Here is a 27428-nt window from a genome sequence, read left to right on the forward strand (position 1 = left end):
TAGAGATTGAGGGAGAGAGAGAGGGGGAAGGGGTTAGAGATTGAGTGAGAGAGAGAGAGGGGGAAGGGGGTTAGAGATTGAGGGAGAGAGAGAGAGAGGGAAGGGGTTAGAGATTGAGGGAGAGAGAGAGAGAGGGGAAGGGGGGAGAGAGAGAGAGGGAAGGGTTAGAGATTGAGGGAGAGAGAGAGAGGGGAAGGGGTTAGAGATTGAGAGAGAGAGAGGGGGGAAAGGGGTTAGAGATTGAGAGAGAGAGAGAGAGGGGAAGGGGTTAGAGATTGAGGGAGAGAGAGAGAGGGAAGGGGTTAGAGATTGAGAGAGGGGGAAGGGGGTTAGAGATTGAGGGAGAGAGAGAGAGGGGGAAGGGGTTAGAGATTGAGGAGAGAGAGAGGGGGGAAAGGGGTTAGAGATTGAGGGAGAGAGAGAGAGAGGGGGAAGGGGTTAGAGATTGAGAGAGGGGGAAGGGGGTTAGAGATTGAGAGGGAGAGAGAGGGAAGAGGGTTAGAGATTGAGGGTGAGAGAGAGAGAGTGAAGGGGTTAGAGATTGAGGGAGGAGAGAGAGGGGGAAGGGGAGAGTGATTGAGGGAGGAGAGGTGTGAGAGACTTAGGGTAATGAGAGGGGGAAAGAGAGGAGAAAGGGTGAGAGATATCAGAGGTGAGGAGGAGGGAGAAACCTAAGGGGAAAGGGGGGGGGGGGGGAAGAGAAGAGGGAGAGATTGGAAAGAGGAGGAGGGGGCGAGGGTGGAAAGAGGAGAGGGGTGGGAGGCGGAGGAGGGGCGAGGGGGTGGGAGGCGGAGGAGGGGGCGAGGGGTGGGAGGCGGAGGAGCGGGCGAGGGGTGGAGTGGGGGTTATAGATTGAGGGAGAGGGGTTAGAGATTGAGGGAGGGGGTACTGAGGGGTGGGAGGCGGAGGCCCCTCAGTACCGCCGCTCCCTCAGTACCGCCCTTCCGACAGTGCGGCGCTCCCTCAGTCCTGCCCCTCCGACAGTGCGGCGCTCCCTCAGTCCTGCCCCTCCGACAGTGCGGCGCTCCCTCAGTCCTGCCCCTCCGACAGTGCGGCGCTCCCTCAGTCCTGCCCCTCCGACAGTGCGGCGCTCCCTCAGTCCTGCCCCTCCGACAGTGCGGCGCTCCCTCAGTCCTGCCCCTCCGACAGTGCGGCGCTCCCTCAGTACTGCCCCTCCGACAGTGAGGCGCTCCCTCAGTACTGCCCCTCCGACAGTGCGGCGCTCCCTCAGTACCGCCCCTCCGACAGTGCGGCGCTCCCTCAGTACCGCTCCTCCGACAGTGCGGCGCTCCCTCAGTACTGCTCCTCCGACAGTGCGGCGCTCCCTCAGTACCGCCCCTCCGACAGTGCGGCGCTCCCTCAGTACCGCCCCTCCGACAGTGCGGCGCTCCCTCAGTACCGCCCCTCCGACAGTGCGGCGCTCCCTCAGTACCGCCCCTCCGACAGTGCGGCGCTCCCTCAGTACCGCCCCTCCGACAGTGCGGCGCTCCCTCAGTACCGCCCCTCCGACAGTGCGGCGCTCCCTCAGTACCGCCCCTCCGACAGTGCGGCGCTCCCTCAGTACCGCCCCTCCGACAGTGCGGCGCTCCCTCAGTACCGCCCCTCCGACAGTGCGGCGCTCCCTCAGTACCGCCCCTCCGACAGTGCGGCGCTCCCTCAGTACCGCCCCTCCGACAGTGCGGCGCTCCCTCAGTACCGCCCCTCCGACAGTGCGGCGCTCCCTCAGTACCGCCCCTCCGACAGTGCGGCGCTCCCTCAGTACTGGGCCTGGATTTTTGTGCTAGGTTTATAAGCGACTTTGACGCCCTGCCCCTTTTCTCCCCTCGATCCAGCGTTCCCTCTGGCGCTGACTAGAAGCAGGAATGGCGTTTCCCGAGACTCACCGGCTGCCCTTTGAGCAGCAGAAGCAGAGGTCAGCGGACATCGTGCGACTCCTGTCTGTCTACAGCAACATCCTGGACTCTTACGTGATAGTAAGTCGACATCGGGAGTGGCCAGGGGTTAAGCGTCTCTCGGTTTCCTTTGTCGGGCTCCTTGTTGCTGCTTCACTCGGTGACTTCGTGTGTAGAACAACAATTGCATTTATATAGCGCCTTTAATGTCCCAAGGCTCTTTATCAAAACTGTGACACCGAGCCACGTAAAGCGATATTAGGGCAGACTTGAACACAGAGGTCGGTTTTCAGGAGCAGCTTAAAGGAGAATAGAGAGGCGGAGAGGTTTAGGGAGGGAATTCCAGAGCTTAGAGCCCAGGCAGCTGAAGGCATGGCCGCCAATGGTGGAGCGATGGAAATCGGGGGATGAGAGAGAGGCCAGAATTGGAGGAGCGCAGAGATCTCGGAGGGTTGTAGGGCTGGAGGAGGTTACAGAGATAGGGAGGGGGCGAGGAGGCCATGGAGGGATTTGAACATGACGCTGTCCTCGTGTCCCACTGTCCCCACTGTCCCCGTGTCCCACTGTCCCCGTGTCCCACTGTCCCCCTGTCCCCGTGTACCCCTGTCCCCGTGTCCCCCTGTCCCCGTGTCCCAGTGTCCCCTGCCCCCCTGCCCCAGTGTCCCCGTATCCCAGTGTCCCCGTATCCCACTGTCCCCGTATCCCAGTGTCCCCCTGCCCCCCTGTCCCAGTTTTCCACTGTGTTTCATGTCTCTGGATCCCTGCATTCTGCCTGGTTTTCCAATCTCCCTCTATCCCGTTCTAATCGGAAGTGGATTCGATTCAGGGGTGATGCGGAGCACTTATTTACACAAAGGCTGGTGGAAATTTGGAACTCGCTCCCCCCAAAAAGCTGTCGAGGCTGGGGGTCAATTGAAAATCTCAAAACTGAGAGCGATAGATTTTTGTTGGGTATGGGGATTAAGGGATACGGAACCAAGGCGGGCAGATGGAGTTAAGATACAGATCAGCGGTGATTCTGATTGAATGGCGGAACAGGCTCGAGTTTATGTGTAACATACCTTGGGGCATTGATCAAGAATGTTTAATATAAATAATGTTCCATTTGATTTCCCTCTTATATGTTGCTGCCCTACATCTAACTATCGTTCTCTCCCGCCTCCTCCGATAATCCTAGGAATTTTTCAGTGAAAACCTCTGGGAGAAGGTGCCTCATTCCTGGCAGGCGACACTGTCTGATTTGACCGCCCCACAGTTGTCAATGTGGTTGCTGGAACAGGGACCCTGTGTCGGGTAAGGAATGGTCTCCGTCACGGTGTCAAAGACAACAACTACGTGCATTTATGCAGCGCCTTTAGCGTCCCGAGGAGCGTTATCGAACAAAAGTTTGACACCGCTTCAGTCAAGTGTTCTGTTTGCTGCAGTTTGCAGAGACTCGTTTTTAAATAGATTCTGTAGACTGTTTGCTGGAGTGCGCTTTTTAAAAATTCGTTCACGGATTGCCCATTCCTAATTGCCCCTTGAGAAGGTGGCGGTGAGCCGCCGCCTTGAACCGCTGCAGTCCCGTGTGGTGAAGGTGCTCCCACAGTGCTGTTAGGGAGGGAGTTCCAGGATTTTGACCCAGCAACGATGAAGGAACGGCCCGATATATTTCCAAGTCGGGATGGTGCGTGTGTGACTTGGAGGCGGTGGTGTTCCCATGCGCCTGCTGCCCTTGTCCTTCTAGGTGGAAGAGGTCGTGGGTTTGGGAGGTGCTGCCGAAGAAGCCTTGGCGAGTTGCTGCAGTGCATCTTGTAGATGGTCCACACTGCAGCCACGGTACGCCGGTGGTGGAGGGAGTGAATGTTTAAGGTGGTGGATGGGGTGCTGATCAAGCGGGCTGCTTTGTCCTGGATGTTGTCGAGCTTCTTGAGTGTTGTCGGAGCTGCACTCATCCAGGCAAGTGGAGAGGATTCCATCACACTCCTGACTTGTTCCTTGTAGATGGTGGAAAGGCTTTGGGGAGTCAGGAGGTGAGACACTTGCTGCAGAATACCCAGTCTCTGACCTGCTCTTGTAGACTGTTTGCTGTAATGCACTGTTTAAATAGACACTGTAGACTGTTTGCTGTAACACACTGTTTAAATAGACACTGTAGACTGTTTGCTGTAACACACTGTTTAAATAGACACTGTAGACTGTTTGCTGTAACGCACTGTTTAAATAGACACTGTAGACTGTTTGCTGTAATGCACTGTTTAAATAGACACTGTAGACTGTTTGCTGTAACACACTTTTTAAATAGACACTGTAGACTGTTTGCCCTGCCTCCAACATTGGCTGACACAGTAGTGTCAATAAACACACTGCTTATGCGTCATGCGCGACTACTCCAGTAGGTGTCAATAGCCCACCGCATACACTCTATATTCTTACCTGTTTCATTGATGTAGAAGATACGTTTGCAGTGTTATAAACATCACACCTTAACAGAGCAGGGATATAAACGTCACACCTCATTGAATCGGGCGCGCTATCGGGAGGCTGAGTGGGAAAATAACGAGACAAATCCATTGACCTGTTCTCTCTCTCTCTCTCTCTCTCTCTCTCTCTGTTTTCTCTTCCCAGCCGGCAGTCAGTGTGGCCGCTCTCACTGCTGGCGTACAAGGCGGCGGCTCACGCGCTGGCCTTCTCCCGCCAGCCCCAGGGAGCCTCGGAGCCGGAGGAATTCCAGGCCAACAGGAGCCAGAGCTCGAGGCTGAGCCACCTCTTCCACAAGCACGTCAAGCCGAAGAAGCAGCACGAGATCCGGCGGCTGGGCGCGGTAAGGAGGGGACCCCCGCGGCCGGTCGAGCAGCAGTTGGCGTGGGTGTGGGCGATGCCCAGTGTGGCGCCAGTGTCGCGGGAAGAGAGGCGGGATGTCAGGAGGGGCCAGAGCAAATCACCAGTGGCACCGGCCGATGAAAAGGAGTTGGGAGACATCCAGTGTGTTGACTGAGCTTAGATGGCAAGACCGACGTTTATTGCCCATCCCTAGTTAGTCATAGAGTCATACAGCACAGAAAGAGGCCATTCGGCCCATCGTGTCTGCGCCGGCCATCAAGCCCCGTCTATTCTAATCCCATTTTCCAGCACTTGGTCCGTAGCCTTATATGCTGTGGCGTTTCAAGTGCTCATCTAAATGCTTCTTGAATGTTGTGAGGGTTCCTGCCTCTACCATCCTTTCAGGCAGTGAGTTCCAGATTCCAACCACCCTCTGGGTGAAAAAGTTTTTCCTCAAATCCCCTCTAAACCTCCTGCCCCTTACCGTGAAACTATGCCCCCTGGTTATTGACCCCTCTACTAAGGGGAAAAGTTCCTTTATATCTACCCTATCTATGCCCATCATCATTTTATACACCTCAATCAGGTCCCCTCTCAGCCTTCTCTGCTCTAAGGAAAACAACCCCAGCCTGTCCAGTCTCTCTTCATAGCTGAAGCGTTCCAGCCCAGGTAACATCCTGGTGAATCTCCTCTGCACCCGCTCCAATGCAATCACATCCTTCCTATAGTGTGGCGACCAGAACTGCACACAGTATTCCAGCTGTGGCCTAACTAGCGTTTTGTACAGCTCCATCATAACCTCCCTGCTCTTATATTCTATGCCTCGGCTAATGAAGGCAAGTATCCCATATGCCTTTTTAACCACCTTATCTACCTGTCCTGCTGCCTTCAGGGATCTATGTACATGCACACCAAGGTCCCTCTGATCCTCTGTCCTTCCTAGGGTCCTACCATTCATTGTGTATTCCCTTGCCTTGTTAGTCCTCCCAAAATGCATTTATCCAGTTATAGTTTATTCAGACTGAGTGTGTCTTTAGGCCACTTCAGAGGGAGGTCAATAAGAACATGAGAAATAGGAGCAGGAGTCGGCCATTCGGCCCCTCGAGCCCGCTCTGCCATTCAATAAGATCACGGCTGATCTTCGACCTCAACTCCACTTTCCCGCCCGATCCCCATATCCCTCGATTCTCCGAGAGTCCAAAAATCTATCGATCTCTGTCTTGAATATACTCAACGACTGAGCATCCACAGCCCTCTGGGGCAGAGAATTCCAAAGATTCACCGCCCTCTGAGTGAAGAAATTCCTCCTCATCTCAGTCCTCAATGGCCGACCCCTTATCCTGAGACCGTGACCCCTGGTTCTAGACTCTCCAGCCAGGGGGAAACAGCCTCTCAGCATCTACCCTGTCAATCCCCCTCAGAATCTTGTATGTTTCAATGAGATCACCTCGCATTCTTCTAAACTCCAGAGAGTATCGGCCCAATCTACACAATCTCTCCTCATAGGACAGCCCTCTCATCCCAGGATATCAGTCTGGTGAACTCCCTCTATGGCAAGTATCTCCTTCCTTAGATAAGGAGACCAAAACTGTGCGCAGTACTCCAGGTGTGGTCTCACCAAGGCCCCGTACAATTGCAGCGAGACCTCCTTTCTCTTATACTCCAACCCCCTTGCAATAAAGGCCAACATGCCATTTGCCTACCAAGAATCATCCACGTTGGTTTGCAACATAGAAGATAGGAGCAGGAGGAGGCCATTTGGCCCCTCGAGCCTGTTCCGCCATTTAATGCGATCATGGCTGATCATCCAAATTCAGTTCCCTGTCCCTGCCTTCTCCCCATAACCCTTTAGCCTTAAGAAATATATCTAACTCCTTCTTGAATATATTTAATGAATTGGCCTCAACTGCCTTCTGTGTTAGAGAATTCCACAGGTTCACCACTCTCTGGGTGAAGAAATTCCTCCTCATCTCTGTCCTAAATGGTCTACCCCTTATCCTTAGACTGTGACCCCTGGTTCTGGACTCCCCCGCCATCGGGAACATCCTTCCAGCATCTAGTCTGTCCAGTCCTGTCAGAATTTTATAAGTTTCAATGAGATTCCCTCTCATTCTTCTAAACTCCAGTGAGTATAAGCCCAATCGACCCAATCTCTCCTCATACGTCATTCCTGCCATCCCAGGTATCAGTCTGGTGAATCTTCGCTGCACTCCCTCCATGGCAAGAACATCCTTCCTCAGATAAGGTGACCAAAACTGCACACAATACTCAAGGTGTGGTCTCACCAAGGCCCTGTACAACTGCAGCAAGACATCCTTGTTCCTGTACTCGAATCCTCTCGCTACGAAGGCCAACATACCATTTGCCTTCTTAACCGCCTGCTGCACCTGCATGCTTACCTTCAGCGACTGGTGCACAAGGACACCCAGGTCTCGTTGCACTTCCCCTTCTCCCAATCTATTGCCGTTCAGATAATAATCTGCCTTCCTGTTTTTGCCACCAAAGTGGATAACCTCGCATTTGTCCACATTATACTGCATCTGCCATGCATCTGCCCAATCACCCAACCTGTCCAAATCATACTGCAGTTTCTCGGCATCCTCCTCACAGCACACACGCCCACCCAGCTTTGTGTCATCTGCAAACTTGGAGATATTACATCTAGTTCCCTCGTCTAGATCATTAATATATATTGTGAATAACTGGGGTCCAAGGACCGATCCCTGCGGTACCCCACTAGTCACTGCCTGCCACTTGGAAAAAGAGCCGTTTATTCCAACTCTTTGCTTCCTGTCTGCCAACCAGTCCTGTACTCAAGTTTGAGACTTGAGTCACATAAAAGAATGAACTTGCCTTTATATAGCGCCTTTCACCACCTCAGGAACTCCCAAAGCGCTTTACAGCCAATGAAGTACTTTTTGAAGTGTAGTCACTGTTGTAATGTAGGAAATGCGACAGCCAATTTGCGCACAGCAAGCTCCCACAAACAGCAATGTGATAATGACCAGATCATCTTTATTTAGTGATGTTGATTGAGGGATAAATACTGGGGAGAACTCCCCCCTGCTCTTCTTCCAATAGTGGCTGTGGGATCTTTCACGTCCACCTGAGAAGGCAGAGGGGGCTCAAGTCCCTGGAGTGGGACATCAAACCCACGACCTTCAGACTCAAAAAAAGAGGATCAGTGGTGTGTCTAATTCTGGGCACCGCACTTTAGGAAGGATGTCAAGACCTTGGAGAGGGTGCAGAGGAGATTGACCAGAGTGGTACCAGGGGATGAGGGACTTCTGTTACGTGGAGAGACTGGAGAAGCTGGGGTCGTTCTCCTTAGAGCAGAGAAGGTTAAGGGGAGATTTAATCGAGGCGTTCAAAATTATGAGGGGTTTTGGTAGAGTGTTTCCAATGGCAGCAGGGTGGGTAACCAGAGGACACAGATTGAAGATAATGTCGGGAGATGCAGCAGATTAGAATGTAGCTGGGCGATGTACAGTGTGTTGGAAGATTTGTATCGTTATTGGGTTAGCTGGCAGATACAGAGCACTGATGCGCCATCAATGACTCAAAAGACTGAGGTTAAGCGAGTAACAATCAGGCTTTTATTAACTAAAGAATGAAGGTCTTGTCTCGAGTGGTCGACCCGTCCAGAATACTAAGGGACTGGGAGGTAGTCACTTATATACCTGGAATAGTGGGAGGAGTCGGCCGAGGCATGTCCAGACCTGTACCTAGTGGAATACACATACACATACAGACAGGTATAACAGTGGTTTACCACATTCACCCCTTGTTTAAAAATGAGTCCGGCGGGGTGAAGTGTATTTAAAAGTTCGTGTATTGGAGTCTCTCCGGAGGTCTTGTCTGCCGCTGTGATCGACGTGGCGACGGCAGGGGTGGTGGAGCTTCCGGCGTCGCGTCCCGTGTAGGCTGGGGCCCTGGAGTGTAGTCCTCGTGGGTGACGGTCCAAGGCGAGCCGGCTGCTGGGGTTGGATATCGGGTTGTGGGGGGGGTTGGTAATGGGTAGTGGGTTACAGCGGTCCCCGAGGGTGTCGTGGGGGGGGTGGTAATGGGTAGTGGGTTACAGCGGTCCCCGAGGGTGTCGTGGGGGGGGTGGTAATGGGTAGTGGGTTACAGCGGTCCCCGAGGGTGTCGTGGGGGGGGGGTGGTAATGGCTGGTGGGTTACAGCGGTCCCCGAGGGTGTCGTGGGGGGGGTGGTAATGGGTAGTGGGTTACAGCGGTCTCCGAGGGTGTCGTGGGGGGGGTGGTAATGGGTAGTGGGTTACAGCGGTCCCCAAGGGTGTCGTTGGGGGGGGGTGGTAATGGGTAGTGGGTTACAGCGGTCCCCGAGGGTGTCGTTGGGGGGGGGTAATGGGTAGTGGGTTACAGCGGTCCCCGAGGGTGTGGTGGGGGGGGGTGGTAATGGGTAGTGGGTTACAGCGGTCCCCGAGGGTGCGAGGTCTCGTATCGAGACTGTGTCCTCCCGCCCGTCCGGGTACGCAATGTAAGCGTACTGGAGATTGGCGTGGAGGAGGTCGACCCTCTCGACCAGGGGGTCCGTTTTATTGGCCCTCACGTGTCTTCTCAGTAGTACTGGCCCTGGGGACGTCAGCCATGGCGGTAACGATGTCCCCGATGTGGACTTCCTTGGGAAGACAAACATTTTCTCGTGAGGGGTGGCATTGGTGGCAGTGCAGAGAAGTGACCGAATCGAGTGGAGCGCATCGGGGAGCACCTCCTGCCAGCGGGAGGTCGGAAGGCCCCTAGTAGGGCGGCCTTCCAAACAGTTGCATTCTCTCTTTCCACCTGTCCGTTCCCCCGGGGGTTGTAACTGGTGGTCCTGCTTGTGGCTATACCCCTAGCGAGCAGGTACTGGCGGAGTTCGTCGCTCATAAACGATGAGCCCCGGTCGCTATGGATATAGCTGGGGAAACCGAACAGGGTGAAGAGGCTGTTCAGACATTTAATGACCGTGGCACTGGTCATGTCCGGGCAGGGGATAGCGAACGGGAACCGGGAGTACTCGTCAATGATGTTGAGGAAGTACACATTGCGGTCGGAGGAGGGGAGAGGCCCTTTGAAATCGACGCTCAGGCGTTCGAAAGGGCAAGTGGCTTTTATCAGGTGGGCTCTGTCTGGTCTATAAAAGTGCGGTTTGCACTCAGCGCAGACTTGGCAGTTCTTGGTCATGGTCCTGACCTCCTCGATGGAGTAAGGCAGGTTGCGGGCCTTGATGAAGTGGAAGAACCTGGTGACCCCCGGGTGGCAGAGGTCATTGTGGAGGGCCCTCAGCTTATCGATCTGCGCGCTGGCGCAGGTGCCACGCGATAGGGCATCTGGGGGTTCATTGAGCTTCCCAGGCCGGTACAAGATCTCGTAATTGTAGGTGGAAAGTTCGATTCTCCACCTCAAGATCTTGTCATTTTTGATTTTGCCCCTCTGCTTGTTGTTGAACATAAAAGCAACTGAACGCTGGTCAGTGAGCAGGGTAAATCGTTTTCCGGCCAGGTAGTGCCTCCAATGACGCACAGCCTCCACGATAGCCTGGGCCTCCTTCTCGACCGCGGAGTGTCTGGTCTCCGGGCCCTGGAGGGTTCGTGAGAAGAATGCCACAGGTCTCCCCGCCTGATTAAGGGTGGCGGCCAGAGCGAAGTCGGACGCATCGCTTTCCACCTGGAAGGGGATGGATTCGTCCACTGCGTGCATGGTGGCTTTGGCAATGTCTTCCTTGATATGGTGGAAGGCTAAGCGGGCCTCTGCCGTCACGGGAAAAGAGGTGGATTTGATCAGTGGACGGGCTTTGTCTGCATAGTAGGGGACCCACTGAGCGTAGTAGGAAAAAAACCCTAGGCACCTCTTCAGAGCTTTTAGGCAGTGGGGCAGTGGGAGTTCCATAAGGGGACGCATCCGGTCCGGGTCGGGACCGATGACCCCGTGTTCTACAACACAGCCAAGGATGGCGAGGCGGAATATGCACTTCTCCTTGTTATATGTCAGGTTCAGGAGTTGGGCGATGCGGAGGAATTTCTCGAGGTTTGCGTCATGGTCCTGCAAGTCATGGCCGCAGATGGTCACATTATCTAGGTAAGGGAAAGTGGCCTGCAGCTCGTTTTGATCGACCATCCGGTCCATCTCCCTTTGGAAGACGGAGACCCCGTTGGTAACGCCGAAGGGAACCCTAAGGAAGTGATAGAGGCGGCCGTTTGCCTCAAAAGCAGTATACTGGCGGTCTTCGGGGCGGATGGGGAGCTGGTGGTACGCTGATTTCAGGTCAATGGTCGAAAAGACGCGGTACTGCGCGATCTGGTTGACCATGTCAGCTATGCGGGGGAGTGGGTAGGCGTCCAGCAGGGTGTAGCGGTTTATTGTTTGGCTGTAGTCGATGACCAGGCGTTGTTTCTCGCCGGTCTTAACGACCACAACCTGGGCTCGCCAGGGGCTGGAGCTGCCCTCAATAATCCCCTCCTTCAGGAGCCGTTCCACTTCGGTTTTGATGAAAACCCTGTCCCCGGCACTGTATCGCCTGCTCTTTGTGGCGATGGGCTTACAGTCGGGGGTGAGGTTAGCAAACAGTGGGGGGGGTGGGACTCTGAGTGTGGAGAGGTTGCATCTGGTGCGCGGCGGGCAATTTGGAGGCTGCTGGCTGCGGACTGTGAGTGGGGGGAGGGGGCCACCGTACGCCATCGTAACGCTTTTGAGGTGGCACTGGAAATCCAACCCCAGTAGAACGGCAGCGCAGAGGTCGGGCAGGACCAGGAGTTTAAAATTATTGAACACAGTCCCGTCTACTACTAGTGTCACCACGCAGTAGCCGCCAATGTCCGCTGACTGGGACTCGGAGGCCATAGAAATCCGCTGGTGCGCAGGCAGGACTGGGAGAGAGCAACGCCGCACCGTGTCGGGGTGGATGAAGCTCTCTGTGCTCCCGGAGTCAAAAAGGCAGTTTATTGCATGGCCGTTTACCTTAACGTCCATTTTGGACCGAGCTAGTTGGTGCGGTCTCGTTTGGTCCAGCGTCACAGAGGCCAGCGTAGGGGTCGGTGTGTCGCTGCGAGTATCAGATGGGGGGGGGTTGGCGGTCTGCTGCGTCCCGGCTGGTGTCCAAGATGGCGGCGTCCATGATTCCCATGTGGCTGGAGTCGTCCAAGATGGCTGCTGCTGCGGTGGTTCGCACATGGCTGGGGAGGCCCAAGATGGCGGCTCGCACGGCCCACACGCGGCGCTGCTGGCGTTCGGGGTGGCTTTGGCCTTGCAGACGCTGGCGTAGTGTCCCTTTTTCCCGCAGCCCGAGCAGGTCGCATTCTTCGCCGGGCAGCGCGCTCTGGGGTGTTTGGCCTGGCCACAGAAGTAGCATTTCTGGCCTTGGGATACTGCTGTCTGGCTTTGGGACACTGCTGCGGTAGTTGGGCCGTTGTTGGGCTGTGGCTGGGGTGGCACGGTGCTATGGGGCTGTCCTACCGTGTCCCAGGTTGTCGTTCCCCGCGGCGTCCACGGTGCAGAGGAGTAGGCATCCATGCCCCGGTAGGCTGCGTCCAGCGTTAGTGCGATTTCGGAGGCTTTGTCGAGGGTGAGGTCACTCTGCTCCAGCAGTCGCTGTCGGGTGTAGTTGGACCTGTGGCCCGCTACGAAGGCATCCCGGATCAGTTCCTCCGTGTACTTAGTGGGCGTTACCACCTTACACCCACAGGCCCGGCCAAGCACGGACAGTGCTTGGAGATATTCCTCAGTCGATTCCCCAGGTTGTTGCTTGCGACTCCCCAGAAGGTGCCTGGCGTAAACTTCGTTCACAGGGCGCGTGTACTGGGTCTTGAGGAGCTGGAGGGCGGCTGTGTACGAGGTCGCATCCCGGATGACTGAGTACACTCGGTGGTTCACCTTGGAGAACAGGACAGACAGTTTGTCCGCATCCGTTTCGACCGCAGTGGAGGCAGTCAGGAATGTCTCGAAGCACATGAGCCAGTGAGCAAACTTGGTGGAAGCGTCCGCTTCCCGACTGTCCAGGTCCAGGCATGCTGGTGTGAGGATCTTCTCCATTATAAAAAATTTAGTTAATAAAATTGATGCGCCATCAATTACTCAAAAGACTGAGGTTAAGCGAGTAACAACCAGGCTTTTATTAACTAAAGAATGAAGGTCTTGTCTCGAGTGGTCGAGCCGTCCAGAATACTAAGGGACTGGGAGGTAGTCACTTATATACCTGGAATAGTGGGAGGAGTCAGCCGAGGCATGTCCAGACCTGTACCTAGTGGAATACACATACAGACACAGACAGGTATGACAGTGGTTTACCACAAGTACGTTAACAGTTGTACACGCGGTTGCAGGCGAAACTGGTAGATGTTCAGTCGACGGAGAGAGATAAACTGCAGCCTGCCACACAGAAAGTTGTTTTAATGTCTCTTTTTTTCCCCTCTCCGACAGCTCGTTAAGAAGCTATGCGATGTCACCGGGTGTGAGCGTGTGGTTGATGTTGGATCTGGGCAGGTACAGTAGTCCACACAGACGGAAGTTGGACGCTGCGGGATTGTATTCACACTTCCTAAAATACTATCGGTAGAAGGGAAGAGGAGAGCGGACATTGCTGCTCCATGTACCACTTTCTACAACTGGGGGTGGGGGAAATTCAGTTGATTTGCAGCCCCCATTAGCGCCCTCAAGCCACTAGCGCCCGGGCGCGGCGCCGCTAACGCCGGCCGCGATCTTCGGTAGCGCCCCCTGACTTACCGCCGGACGCTGTGTCCGACAGGGTCAGGGGGGCCTACCTGCAGCCGGGGCGGAGCAAATTAAAGGGGCGGGGGGTGCCAGGCGGCCATTTTGGTTGCTGTCCCCGGCCTCCTGTGAAGCCCCCCCACCCCATCCCGTGGGGTGCCGGCTGCTCTCTTTTGCCGGCACTCCAGTCCCTGGTGGCCCGGAAGGGGAGGAAGGCCTGCAGTATCGCGGCACGTAGCGCCGCATATCTTCACTCGCAGCGCCCCCCCCCCCCTCCCCAAGAGGGCGGGGGGAGCAGCGGACGGGGAGCGACCCGGCAAAGTTGGCGACCCAATTTTGCCCCCCTCTAGTCTATTATGTGTATACTGCGTAAGGGACTCGTTTACTGACCCCCCGACCCCGTGTCGCCATGATTTTTGGCCATGCTTTAAGTGTCACCAATTATCACTGTGAAATTGTTGTCCCGAACCGGGGGTCACAGTCTAAGGATAAGGGGTAGGCCATTTAGGACTGAGATGAGGAGGAATTTCTTCACCCAGAGAGTGGTGAACCTGTGGAATTCTCTACCACAGAAGGCAGTGGAGGCCAATTCATTAAATATATTCAAGAAGGAGTTGGATATATTTCTTAAGGCTAAAGGGATCAAGGGATATGGGGAGAAAGCAGGGACAGGGTACTGAATTTGGATGATCAGCCATGATCTCATTAAATGGCGGAGCAGGCTCGAGGGGCCGAATGGCCGACTCCTGCTCCTATCGTCTATGTTTCTATGTCTCAACACTCCCCATTCAGTTTTGCTATGACACCTGTCATGGTGCAGCAGTGGCAGGCACTGGCGCAGCAGGACAGGCCGTCGAGCCTCAGCTTCTGGGTGACGGAGGGTGAACATGAGAATTGGGAGCAGGAGTCGGCCATTCGGCCCCTCGAGCCTGCTCCACCATTCAATGCGATCATGGCTGATCTTCGACCTCAACTCCACTTTCCCGCCCGATCCCTCGATTCCCCGAGAGTCCAAAAATCTATCGATCTCGGCCTTGAATAGACTCAACGACTGAGCCTCCACAGCCCTCTGGGGTAGAGAATTCCAAAGATTCACCGCCCTCTGAGTGAAGAAATTCCTCCTCATCTCAGTCCTCAATGGCCGACCCCTTATCCTGAGACTGTGACCCCTGGTTCTAGACTCTCCAGCCAGGGGGAAACAGCCTCTCAGCATCTACCCTGTCAATCCCCCTCAGAATCTGATGTTTCAATGAGATCACCTCTCATTCTTCTAAACTCCAGCGAGTATCGGCCCAGTCTGCTCAATCTCTCCTCATAGGACAATCCCTCCCATCCCAGGAATAATTTTTAGCCCCCAGGTATTGTGAATCTGCGCTGCACCCTCTCCAAGGCCGGTACGTCCTTCCCTGTCGAGCCCTCTAAGAATTTTCTACTGCAATATCAGGCTGGGTTCCCACTTGCAGTCACTGACTCCTGCTGGAAGGGACAATTGTCGGATTGGTCGCATCTGTGAGGCCCTCCACATTCGAATAGTCAGCCATCAATCAATTGGCTTTTATTGCAAGGGGGATGGAGTATAAAAGCAGGGAAGTCTTGCTTCAGTTATACAGGGTACTGGTGAGGCCACACCTGGAATACTGCATACAGTTTTGGTTTCCATATTTAAGAAAAGATATACTTGCTCTCGAGGCGGTTCAGAGAAGGTTCACTCGGCTGATTCCGGAGATGAGGGGGTTGACTTATGAGGAAAGGTTGAGCCTCTACTCATTGGAAGTCAGAAGCATGAGAGGCGATCTTATCGAAACATATAAGATTGTGAGGGGGCTTGATCGGGTGGATGCGGTGAGGATGTTTCCACTGATGGGTGAGACGAGAACTAGGGGGCATAATCTTAGAATAAGGGGCTTCCCTTTCAAAACTGAGATGAGGAGAAACTTCTTCACTCAGAGGATAGTAAATCTATGGAATTTGCTACCTCAGAGAGCTGTGGAAGCTGCGACATTAAATAAATTTAAAACGGAGATAGACAGTTTCCTAGCTGATAAGGGAATTAAGGGTTACGGGGAGCGGGCAGGGAAGTGGACGTGAGTCTAGGTTCGGATCAGCCATGATCCTATTGAATGGCGGAGCAGGCCCGAGGGGCCGTATGGCCTACTCCTGCTCCTACTTCTTATGTTCTTATTATCACTGTGGTAAGCCGACACTGGAGTTGGGCACGCTACCAGAGGGCTGTACCCCCAAGCGAGCGTCGGAACCCTTCGGGAGAGGCAGGGAGGGAGTTGGATCGATCGAAGCCCCCCGCACTCAGTCTGACACCCCCGCCTCTTCTCCTCCAGGGCCACCTGTCGCGCTACCTGGCATTCGGGCACGGGCTGCATCTCACCGGGGTGGAAGCGGGCAAGGAGCTGGTCGCCACGGCCCGGCTGTTTGACCGGCAGCTGCTGCTCGCCCTGCAGAAGGCAGTGGCCAGGAATCCGAAGGTAAGGAAAGGACGGAGTTTGTGATCTCGAGGAGCGGCAGTGAGCGGGGGGGTCATGCACGGACTCCGCTGCATTCAATCAACACGGTCAGTCTCAACCAGAGACGTCAAACACTGATAAAGAACAGGTTTATATCCAACGTTACTGGCAACAGACTGTGCATCTAACAACGTCATAGAGTCCTACAGCACAGAAAGAGGCCCTTCGGCCCATCGTGTCCGCGCCAGCCATCAAGCCCTGTCTATTCTAATCCCATTTTCCAGCACTTGGTCCATAGCCTTGTATGCTATGGTGTTTCAAGTGCTCATCTAAATGCTTCTTGAATGTTGTGAGGGTTCCTGCCTCTACCACCCTTTCAGGCAGTGAGTTCCAGATTCCAACCACCCTCTGGGTGAAAAAGTTTTTCCTCAAATCCCCTCTAAACCTCCTGCCCCTTACCTTGAAACTATGCCCCCCTGATTATTGACCCCTCTACTAAGGGGAAAAGTTCCTTTCTATCTACCCTATCGCTGCCCCTCATAATTTTGTACACCTCAATCAGGTCCCCCCTCAGCCTTCTCTGCTCTAAGGAAAACAACCCCAGCCTGTCCAGTCTCTCTTCATAGCTGAAGCGCTCCAGCCCAGGTAACATCCTGGTGAATCTCCTCTGCACCCTCTCCAATGCAATCACATCCTTCCTATAGTGTGGCGACCAGAACTGCACACAGTATTCCAGCTGTGGCCTAACTAACGTTTTGTACAGCTCCATCATAACCTCCCTGCTCTTATATTCTATGTCTCGGCTAATGAAGGCAAGTATCCCATATGCCTTTTTAAACACCTTATCTACCTGTTCTGCTGCCTTCAGGGATCTATGTACAAGGTCCCTCTGATCCTCTGTCTTTCCTAGGGTCCAACCATTCTTTGTGTATTCCCTTGTTTTGTTAGTCCTCCCAAAATGCATCACCTCACACTTTTCAGGGTTAAATTCCATTTGCCACTGTTCTGCCTGTCTAACCAACCCGTCTATATCGTCCTGTAGCCTGAGGCTTCCCTCCTCGCTATTTACCAGTAACATGGTGTACATCCCCTAGCAACACCAGTAACATGGTATACATCTCTTGAGCTGGCATGGTGCCCGTGAAACTGTATCCCAGCTGAAGGCAGTGTCTGTTTGGGGCGGGGGGGGGGGGGGGATGGTGTGTGTATCACAGTAGAAATTTGACTGTCTTGTTTTGTGTGCAGACAGACGATGGCCAGGAGGCACCCAGCATCGAGCCCGCCCGGATCCGGCTCCCCAGACACCTGGTGGGACGGGTCGACCCCAGTGCGCCGTGGGAGGACTTCGTCCGGCTGCTGGAGTCGGAGGGCAGCCCCGAGCGGGGCGGCGGGGAGAGGGGCGGCTGGGGCCCGGGCGAGCCCTTCGTGCTGACGGGCCTCCACGCCTGCGGAGACCTGGGCCCCGCCGCCCTGCGCCACTTCGCCCGTTGCCCCAGCGCCCGGGGCATCACCGCCGTCTCCTGCTGCTACATGAAGGCCACCACCGCCAGCGACCCAGAAGGTCCCCCCGAGAGCGGGCGCGGGTACCCCATGAGCGCCTGGGTCCGGGGACTGCCCGGCCACGGGCTGCCCTACAAGCTGCGCGAAACGGCCTGCCACGCCATCGAGGACTACGCCGGGTGGCTGAAGGGCGAGGGCGCCGCCCTGCGTGTCCACTGCTACCGAGCCGTGCTGGAGACCATCATCCGGCGGCTCAACCCCACGCTCCGGCGGCCGGGAGTGCAGACGAGCAAGAAGGCCCACCTGCTGCCGTTTGAAGAGTAAGGAACCCTGTTCTTCGTGCCCATAACGCGGTAAAACGTCCCCAAGGCACTTCGCAGGAGCGCTAGCAAAGAATTGCCACTTCGGGAGATTTTAGGACAGGTTGGTGAAAGAGGTCACTTTTAAGGAGGGTGTTAAAGGCGAAAGAGAGAGGCGGAGAGGTTTAGGGAGGGAATCCCAGAGCTCGAGGCCCAGGCGGCTGAAGGCACGGCCGCCAATGGTGGAGCGATTCAAATCGGGGGGATGCGCGAGACGCCAGAATTTGAGGAGTGCAGAGATCTCGGGGGGGTTGGAGGTGGTTACAGAGATAGTGAGGGGCGAGGCCATTGAGGGGATTTGAAAACAAGGATGAGAATTTTAAAATCGAGGCGTTGCCGGACCAGGAGCCATTGTAGGTCAGCGAGCAACAGTAAACGGGACTTGCGCACGGTACGAAACAAGGACGGTGATGTCAGAAAACTACTAGGCACTTGGTCTAAGCGTTAAACAAAGCTTTAATCAACTGTTTTACAACATGGAGGTCTAGTTGTGTCCTTCACTAGTTCCTGTTAAAGAATGTCCTGCGCAAGCTGGGCCCGTGCCCGAGTATTTATACTCTCCCTGGACAGCGCCACCCGCAGGCCCCTCAGTATTATTTCATAAGTCTTTCTTTCATGAATGACTGATTCATGTCAGACGGTCCCACGTTCTGTTAGGTGTTCAGGACTAACCTTCACCTCAGTACAGATTGAAGGACCAGGAATTATAAACACATCGAATTAAGAACTTTTAGCAACAAGCAAGAGTCTAACCACCGCCCCTTGCCATTCAACGGCATTACCATCGCCGAATCCCCCACCATCAACATCCTGGGGGGTCACCATTGACCAGAAACTCTACTGGACCAGCCACATAAATACTGTGGCAATAAGAGCAGGCCAGAGGCTGGGTATTCTGCGGCGAGTGTCTCACCTCCCGACTCCCCAAAGCCTTTCCACCATCTACAAGGCACAAGTCAGGAGTGTGATGGAATACGCTCCACTTGCCTGGATGAGTGCAGCTCCAACAACACTCAAGAAGCCCTTCGGCCCATCGTGTCCGTGCCGGCCATCAAGCCCTGTCTATTCTAATCCCATTTTCCAGCACTTGGTCCGTAGCCTTGTAAGCTATGGCGTTTCAAGTGCTCATCTAAATGCTTCTTGAATGTTGTGAGGGTTCCTGCCTCTACCACCCTTTCAGGCAGTGAGTTCCAGATTCCAACCACCCTCTGGTGAAAAAGTTTTCCCTCAAATCTCCTCTAAACCTCCCGCCCCTTACCTTGAAACTATGCCCCCTGGTTATTGACCCCTCCACTAAGGGGAAAAGTTCCTTTCTATCTACCCTATCTATGCCCCTCATAATTTTGTACACCTCAATCAGGTTCCCCCCTCAGCCTTCTCTGCTCCAAGGAGAACAACCCCAGCCTGTCCAGTCTCTCTTCATAGCTGAAGCGCTCCAGCCCAGGTAACATCCTGGTGAATCTCCTCTGCACCCTCTCCAATGCAATCACATCCTTCCTATAGTGTGGCGACCAGAACTGCACACAGTATTCCAGCTGTGGCCTAACTAGCGTTTTGTACAGCTCCATCATAACCTCCCTGCTCTTGCCTTCATTAGCCGAGGCATAGAATATAAGTATCCCATATGCCTTTTTAACCACCTTATCTACCTGTCCTGCTGCCTTCAGGGATCCATGTGCATGCACACCAAGGTCCCTCTGACCCTCTGTCCTTAGGCGCCCTCAGGAGAGGAAGGGAGAGACCTGGAGGGTCCATTCCAATGTCCCCATTACTCTGCACGGCTTCACAATGGGGAAAAAATCGCGCAGGCGCGGAATTTTCAACAGGCCGCGCCGCCCCCCCCCCCCCCCCCCCCACAAGTAATCAGAGGCAACGTTGGCCCATTCCCTACGTTAACGTCTTTCCCCCCCCCCCCCCCCCTCCCGCTCCCTGATTTTGTTTCCACAGCTACGCCCGCGCCGGGCTGCAGAAGCTGGGCCTGGATGCCGGAGCCCGCTGGGACGCCACCCTGGCGCAGTCGATGCTGGGGCAGGAGGGCAAGGTCGTGGCCTACTTCTGCCTCAGCCTGTTGCTGGCCCCGGTGATCGAGACCCTCATCCTCCTGGACCGAGCCATCTACCTGCAAGAACAAGGTAACGCGAAAAAGGGAAGAGGGGAACCGGGGACCAGGAACCGGTAACATAGAAACATAGAAGATAGGAGCAGGCCATTCGGCCCCTCGAGCCTGCTCCGCCATTCAATGAGATCATGGCTGATCATCCAAATTCAGTACCCTGTCCCTGCTTTCTCCCCATATCCCTTGATCCCTTTAGCCTTAAGAAATATATCCAACTCCTTCTTGAATATATTTAATGAATTGGCCTCTACTGCCTTCTGTGGTAGAGAATTCCACAGGTTCACCACTCTCTGGGTGAAGAAATTCCTCCTCATTTCTGTCCTAAATGGCCTACCCCTTATCCTTAGACTGTGACCCCTGGTTCTGGACTCCCCGACCATCGGGAACATCCTTCCTGCATCTAGTCTGTATAGTCCTGTTAGAATTTTATAAGTTTCAATGAGATCCCCTCTCATTCTTCTAAACTCCAGCGAGTATAAGCCCAATCGACCCAATCTCTCCTCATACGTCATTCCTGCCATCCCAGGTATCAACCTGGTGAATCTTCGCTGAACTCCTTCCATGGCAAGAACATCCTTCCTCAGATAAGGCGACCAAAACTGCACACAATACTCAAGGTGTGGTCTCACCAAGGCCCTGTACAACTGCAGCAAGACGTCCTTGTTCCTGTACTCAAACCCTCTCGCTACGAAGGCCAACATACCATTTGCCTTTTTAACCGCCTGCTGCACCTGCATGCTTACCTTCAGCGACTGGTGCACAAGGACACCCAGGTCTCGTTGCACCTCCCCTTTTCCCAATCTATTGCCATTCAGATAATAATCTGCCTTCCTGTTTTTGCCACCAAAGTGGATAACCTCGCATTTATCCACGTTATATTGCATCTGCTATGCTTCTGCCCAATCACCCAACCTGTCCAAATCATACTGGAGTTTCTCGGCATCCTCCTCACAGCACACACGCCCACCCAGCTTTGTGTCGTCTGCAAATTTGGAGATATTACATCTAGTTCCCTTGTCTAGATCATTAATATATATTGTGAATAGCTGGGGTCCTAGGACCGAATGTCCAAGGTAGGAAGGATAAAGAGGCTACAAACTCCTTGGAGAATAGGTGTTGAGCTGGAGTAGAGGAGCAAAAGGGATTTAGTACACAGCTTACTAAAAGCAGCGACACAGGTTAACAAGGCCATAAAAAAGCAAACCAAGCACTGGGGTTCATGTCTAGAGGGATATGTGAGTCAATCAAGTGACCTCTCGGAGTTCTTGGACAAGACACCAATAGGCAGCAGCCAGTATGTTTGAGCAATTGATCAGATTTATTAAGCTTACAGCGTAATCAATACTTAACATTAAGCGATAGTCAAAACAAACAGCTCGCAGCCTTGGTCTCGGGAGCCTTTCGGACACGGGCAACGGCGCCGTAAGTCTGTTCCTTTTCTTTGCGGCAAGTCTCTCGTGTGAAGTTATTCTTTGAGTATCGAGGTTTGAACCCTTTCCTTATCAACAGTTGGTTCGGCCAGTGTCCATATACGGTCTTTATAACAAAATGCAGCACGGTGGCATAGTGGTTAGCACTGTTGCCTCACAGCGCCAGGGACCCGGGTTCGAATCCGGCCTCGGGTGACTGTCTGTGTGGAGTTTGCACATTCTCCCCGTGTTTGCGTGGGTTTCCTCCGGGTGCTCCAGTTTCCTCCCACAGTCCAAAGATGTGCAGGTTAGGTTGATTGGCTATGATAAATTGACCCTTAGTGTTAGGGGGATTAAATACGTGGGGTTACGGGGATAGGGTGGGATATGTGTCGGTGCAGGCTCGATGGGCCGAAATGGCCTCTATCTGCATTGTGGGTTTCTGTGATTCTGTGAAAATGGCCTCCTTTTAATTGGTTCTGGTGGTCAGAATACCGTTGTCACTCAGGTTATGGCTGGTAACCTGGCCACTCCTTCTCCAGTATGTTTCCACCAACTCTGGCCCGCTGTCGTGTTATCTTGTTTATAGCTTTTCACCCCATTGGAATTTACCCTATCTCTTTCATTTCATAGCCTCCCTGGTACAAGGCCTTTATACCAAGAGCCCAGATCAGCGCTGTTTCACTAGTCTTGAGGTATCCAGACTATCTCACTTTAATCTACCAGATAAATACCTTAACTTCCATGATCTCTCTCGTTTTATGTCCTTATACTAATTATCCTTTAAATATTGTTGCAATTAGTTTTGTTAAGCGAACTCTAATTTCTGCTTAGCATCATAATACAGGAAACTTTTTTTTATCCGGCACCGACGTGGTGCCGGTTCATCAAACATTCCGGATAACCGAACGCTATAGTAAAAGATACGGAGAGCTGAGAGCTCCGTATAAAGCAACAAACCCTGTTGCTTAGCAACAGCTCCAGAACAATGGCCACAAGTTGCAAGCGTCTCTGTAGCTTAGCAACAGCTGCAGCCACACCCTTGCACAGCAACAAATGGAGTAAAAAAAAAAGTAATAAAAGTTACCTGAACCGACTCCTGAATTTTGCCGGTTAACCGAGATTTCCGGTTATTTAGGTGCCGGTAAATCGAAAGTTTCCTGTATGTTGTTTAGCAATTTAACCCTCACTCGCCGCCTGTGGCTGTTTGTTAGCAAAGCTTAGTCAAAACTGCTTTTGACTGTCCTCGCAGCTGCATCCTGAACAAGTCTTAGCTTTTTAGTTACTCAGGAGTAATTATGGGTAATATTATTTGGTCAATGGCTACACTTGAAGTTATACATACTGGAAATTCTCTTCTAACCGGCACCTAAATAACCAGAAATCTCTCTCAACCGGCAAAATTCAGGAGTAGGTTCAGGTAAGTTTTACTTTATATTAGCGGCCGTGTAACCGGGGTTCTTGGATCTGTGGCCGTGCAACAGGGACTCCTGGATCTGTGGCCGTGTAACCGGGGTTCCTGGATCTGTGGCCGTGCAACAGGGACTCCTGGATCTGTGGCTGTGTAACCGGGGTTCCTGGATCTGTGGCCGTGCAACAGGGACTCCTGGATCTGTGGCCATGTAACCGGGGTTCCTGCACCTGTGGCCGTGTAACCGGGGTTCCTGGATCTGTGGCCGTGTAACCGGGGTTCCTGCACCTGTTGCCGTGTAACCGGGGTTCCTGCACCTGTTGCCGTGTAACCGGGGTTCCTGGATCTGTGGCCGTGTAACCGGGGTTCCTGCACCTGTGGCCGTGCAACAGGGACTCCTGGATCTGTGGCCATGTAACCGGGGTTCCTGCACCTGTTGCTATGCAACAGGGACACCTGGATCTGTGGCCGTGTACGGAGCTCTCGTACCTGGGTAAGTATACCTCTCTGTAATCCAGACTTTTTGATCAACCGGCACCACGCCGGTCCCGTCAGTGCCGGATAAAAAAGAGTTTCCTGTATATGATTCCCGTCTACTAAATATCTTTAAATATCAGCCTTTCCTACAGATAGAATTGAAAAGTAGTGAAGTTGTGTTAAACTTGTATCGAACCTTGGTTGGACCACACTTGGAGCACTGTGCACAGTCCTGGTCTCCATATACTTCGGTTAGACCACACTAGGAGCAGTGTGCACAGTTCTGGTCTCCATAGACCTTGGTTAGACCGCACCTGGAGCACTGCGCACAGTTCTGGTCCCCATGTACCTTGGTTAGACCACACTTGGAGCACTGTGCACAGTTCTGGTCTCCATATACCTTGGTTAGACCACACTTGGAGCACTGTGCACAGTTCTGGTCCCCATGTACCTTGGTTAGACCACACTTGGAGCACTGCGCACAGTTCTGGTCTCCATATACCTTGGTTAGACCACACTTGGAGCACTGTGCACAGTTCTGGTCCCCATGTACCTTGGTTAGACCACACTTGGAGCACTGTGCACTGTTCTGGTCTCCATGTACCTTGGTTAGACCACACTTGGAGCACTGTGCACAGTTCTGGTCCCCATGTACCTTGGTTAGACCACACTTGGAGCACTGTGCACAGTTCTGGTCTCCATATACCTCGGTTAGACCGCACTTGGAGCACTGTGCACAGTTCTAGTCTCCATATACCTTGGTTAGACCACACTTGGAGCACTGTGCACAGTTCTGGTCTCCATGTACCTTGGTTAGACCACACTTGGAGCACTGTGCACAGTTCTGGTCTCCATATACCTTGGTTAGACCACACTTGGAGCACTGTGCACAGTTCTGGTCTCCATATACCTTGGTTAGACCGCACTTGGAGCACTGTGCACAGTTCTGGTCTCCATATACCTTGGTTAGACCACACTTGGAGCATTGTGCACAGTTCTGGTCTCCATATACCTTGGTTAGACCGCACTTGGAGCACTGTGCACAGTTCTGGTCTCCATATACCTGGGTTAGACCACACTTGGAGCACTGTGCACAGTTCTGCTCCCCATGTACCTTGGTTAGACCACACTTGGAGCACTGTGCACAGTTCTGGTCCCCATGTACCTTGGTTAGACCACACTTGGAGCACTGTGCACAGTTCTGGTCTCCATGTACCTTGGTTAGACCACACTTGGAGCACTGTGCACAGTTCTGGTCTCCATATACCTTGGTTAGACCACACTTGGAGCACTGTGCACAGTTCTGGTCTCCATATACCTTGGTTAGACCACACTTGGAGCACTGCGCACAGTTCTGGTCTCCATATACCTTGGTTAGACCACACTTGGAGCACTGCGCACAGTTCTGGTCTCCATATACCTTGGTTAGACCACACTTGGAGCACTGTGCACAGTTCTGGTCTCCATATACCTTGGTTAGACCACACTTGGAGCACTGTGCACAGTTCTGGTCTCCATATACCTTGGTTAGACCGCACTTGGAGCACTGTGCACTGTTCTGGTCTCCATATACCTTGGTTAGACCGCACTTGGAGCACTGTGCACAGTTCTGGTCTCCATATACCTTGGTTAGACCACACTTGGAGCACTGTGCACAGTTCTGGTCTCCATATACCTTGGTTAGACCACACTTGGAGCACTGTGCACAGTTCTGGTCTCCATATACCTTGGTTAGACCACACTTGGAGCACTGTGCACAGTTCTGGTCTCCATATACCTTGGTTAGACCACACTTGGAGCACTGTGCACAGTTCTGGTCTCCATATACCTTGGTTAGACCACACTTGGAGCACTGTGCACAGTTCTGGTCCCCATGAACCTTGGTTAGACCACACTTGGAGCACTGTGCACAGTTCTGGTCTCCATCTACCTTGGTTAGACCACACTTGGAGCACTGTGCACAGTTCTGGTCTCCATATACCTTGGTTAGACCACACTTGGAGCACTGTGCACAGTTCTGGTCTCCATATACCTTGGTTAGACCACACTTGGAGCACTGTGCACAGTTCTGGTCTCCATATACCTTGGTTAGACCGCACTTGGAGCACTGTGCACAGTTCTGGTCTCCATATACCTTGGTTAGACCACACTTGGAGCACTGTGCACAGTTCTGGTCTCCATATACCTTGGTTAGACCACACTTGGAGCACTGTGCACAGTTCTGGTCCCTATGTACCTTGGTTAGACCACACTTGGAGCTCTGTGCACAGTTCCGGTCTCCATATACCTTGGTTAGACCACACTTGGAGCACTGTGCACAGTTCTGGTCTCCATATACCTTGGTTAGACCACACTTGGAGCACTGTGCACAGTTCTGGTCTCCATATACCTTGGTTAGACCACACTTGGAGCACTGTGCACAGTTCTGGTCTCCATATACCTTGGTTAGACCACACTTGGAGCACTGTGCACAGTTCTGGTCCCCATATACCTTGGTTAGACCACACTTGGAGCACTGTGCACAGTTCTGGTCTCCATATACCTTGGTTAGACCACACTTGGAGCACTGTGCACACTTCTGGTCTCCGTATACCTTGGTTAGACCACACTTGGAGCACCGTGCACAGTTCTGGTCCCCATATACCTTGGTTAGACCACACTTGGAGCACTGTGCACAGTTCTGGTCCCCATATACCTTGGTTAGACCACACTTGGAGCACTGTGCACAGTTCTGGTCTCCATATACCTTGGTTAGACCACACTTGGAGCACTGTGCACAGTTCTGGTCTCCATATACCTTGGTTAGACCACACTTGGAGCACTGTGCACAGTTCTGGTCTCCATATACCTTGGTTAGACCACACTTGGAGCACTGTGCACAGTTCTGGTCTCCATATACCTGGGTTAGACCACACTTGGAGCACTGTGCACAGTTCTGGTCCCCATATACCTTGGTTAGACCACACTTGGAGCACTGTGCACAGTTCTGGTCTCCATGTACCTTGGTTAGACCACACTTGGAGCACTGTGCACAGTTCTGGTCTCCATATACCTTGGTTAGACCACACTTGGAGCACTGTGCACAGTTCTGGTCTCCATATACCTGGGTTAGACCACACTTGGAGCACTGTGCACAGTTCTGGTCTCCATATTAGAAACAGGATATAGAGGGACTGGAGAAGGTGCAACGAAAAGAAAGAACGAAAGACTCGCATTTCTCCAGCGCCTTTCATGACCACCGGACGTCCCAAAGCGCTTCACAGCCAATGAAGTACTTTTGGAGTGTGGTCACTGTTGTAATGTGGGAAACGCATCTGTGCAAAGATGATTCGCGAGGTTGAGACCAGGACTGAGAGAGGTTTATAACTATCAGCAAAGACTGAACAGGCTGGGGCTCTTTTCTCTAGAAAAGAGAAGACTGAGGGGTGACCTGATCGAGGTCTTTAAAATTATGAAAGGGGTTTCGATAGGGTAGACATAGAGAAGATGTTTCCACTTGTGGGGGAGACCAGAACTAGGGGCCGTCAATAGAAGAGAGTCACTAATAAATCCAATGGGGAATTCGGGAGAAACTTCTTTACCCAGAGAGTGGTGAGAATGTGGAACTCGCTACCACAGGGAGTGGTTGAGGCAAATAGTATCGATGTATTTAAGGGGAAGCTGGATAAACACATGAGGGAGAAAGGAATAGAAGGATAAGCTGATAGGGTGGGAGGAGGCTGGTGTTGATGGGGTGAGATGAAGAGGGGTGGGAGGAGGCTGGTGTTGATGGGGTGAGATGAAGAGGGGTGGGAGGAGGCTGGTGTTGATGGGGTGAGATGAAGAGGGGCGGGAGGAGGCTGGTGTTGATGGGGTGAGATGAAGAGGGGTGGGAGGAGGCTGGTGTTGATGGGGTGAGATGAAGAGGGGTGGGAGGAGGCTGGTGTTGACTGGGTGAGATGAAGAGGGGTGGGAGGGGGCTGGTGTTGATGGGGTGAGATGAAGAGGGGTGGGAGGAGGCTGGTGTTGATGGGGTGAGATGAAGAGGGGTGGGAGGGGGCTGGTGTTGATGGGGTGAGATGAAGAGGGGTGGGAGGAGGCTGGTGTTGGAGTGAGATGAAGAGGGGTGGGAGGAGGCTGGTGTGGATGGGGTGAGATGAAGAGGGGTGGGAGGAGGCTGGTGTTGATGGGGGAGATGAAGAGCGGTGGGAGGAGGCTGGTGTTGATGGGGTGAGATGAAGAGGGGTGGGAGGAGGCTGGTGTTGACGGGGGGAGATGAAGAGGGGTGGGAGGAGGCTGGTGTGGATGCGGTGAGATGAA

The 27428-nt window shown here is 53.4% G+C and overlaps 1 protein-coding gene across 1 annotated transcript in view; it reads left to right on the forward strand.

Annotated features, from left to right (window-relative positions):
* The window catches only part of mettl25b (methyltransferase like 25B), a 33925-nt gene that overhangs the window by 2054 nt on the left and 4443 nt on the right, over window positions 1-27428 (forward strand). The window contains exons 2-8 of the mRNA XM_085978554.1: window positions 1833-1973; window positions 3070-3185; window positions 4500-4695; window positions 13111-13173; window positions 15735-15878; window positions 17103-17677; window positions 19664-19848. Coding sequence (XP_085834680.1) covers window positions 1863-1973; window positions 3070-3185; window positions 4500-4695; window positions 13111-13173; window positions 15735-15878; window positions 17103-17677; window positions 19664-19848 — 1390 coding nt within the window. The 5' untranslated portion in view covers window positions 1833-1862. The remainder of the gene's footprint in view (window positions 1-1832; window positions 1974-3069; window positions 3186-4499; window positions 4696-13110; window positions 13174-15734; window positions 15879-17102; window positions 17678-19663; window positions 19849-27428) is intronic.

This window comes from Somniosus microcephalus, unplaced genomic scaffold (genome assembly GCF_052327205.1).
Source record: "Somniosus microcephalus isolate GS21.2 unplaced genomic scaffold, FLI_Smic_1.0 unresolved_chr7, whole genome shotgun sequence".
Classification (NCBI taxonomy): domain Eukaryota; kingdom Metazoa; phylum Chordata; class Chondrichthyes; order Squaliformes; family Somniosidae; genus Somniosus; species Somniosus microcephalus.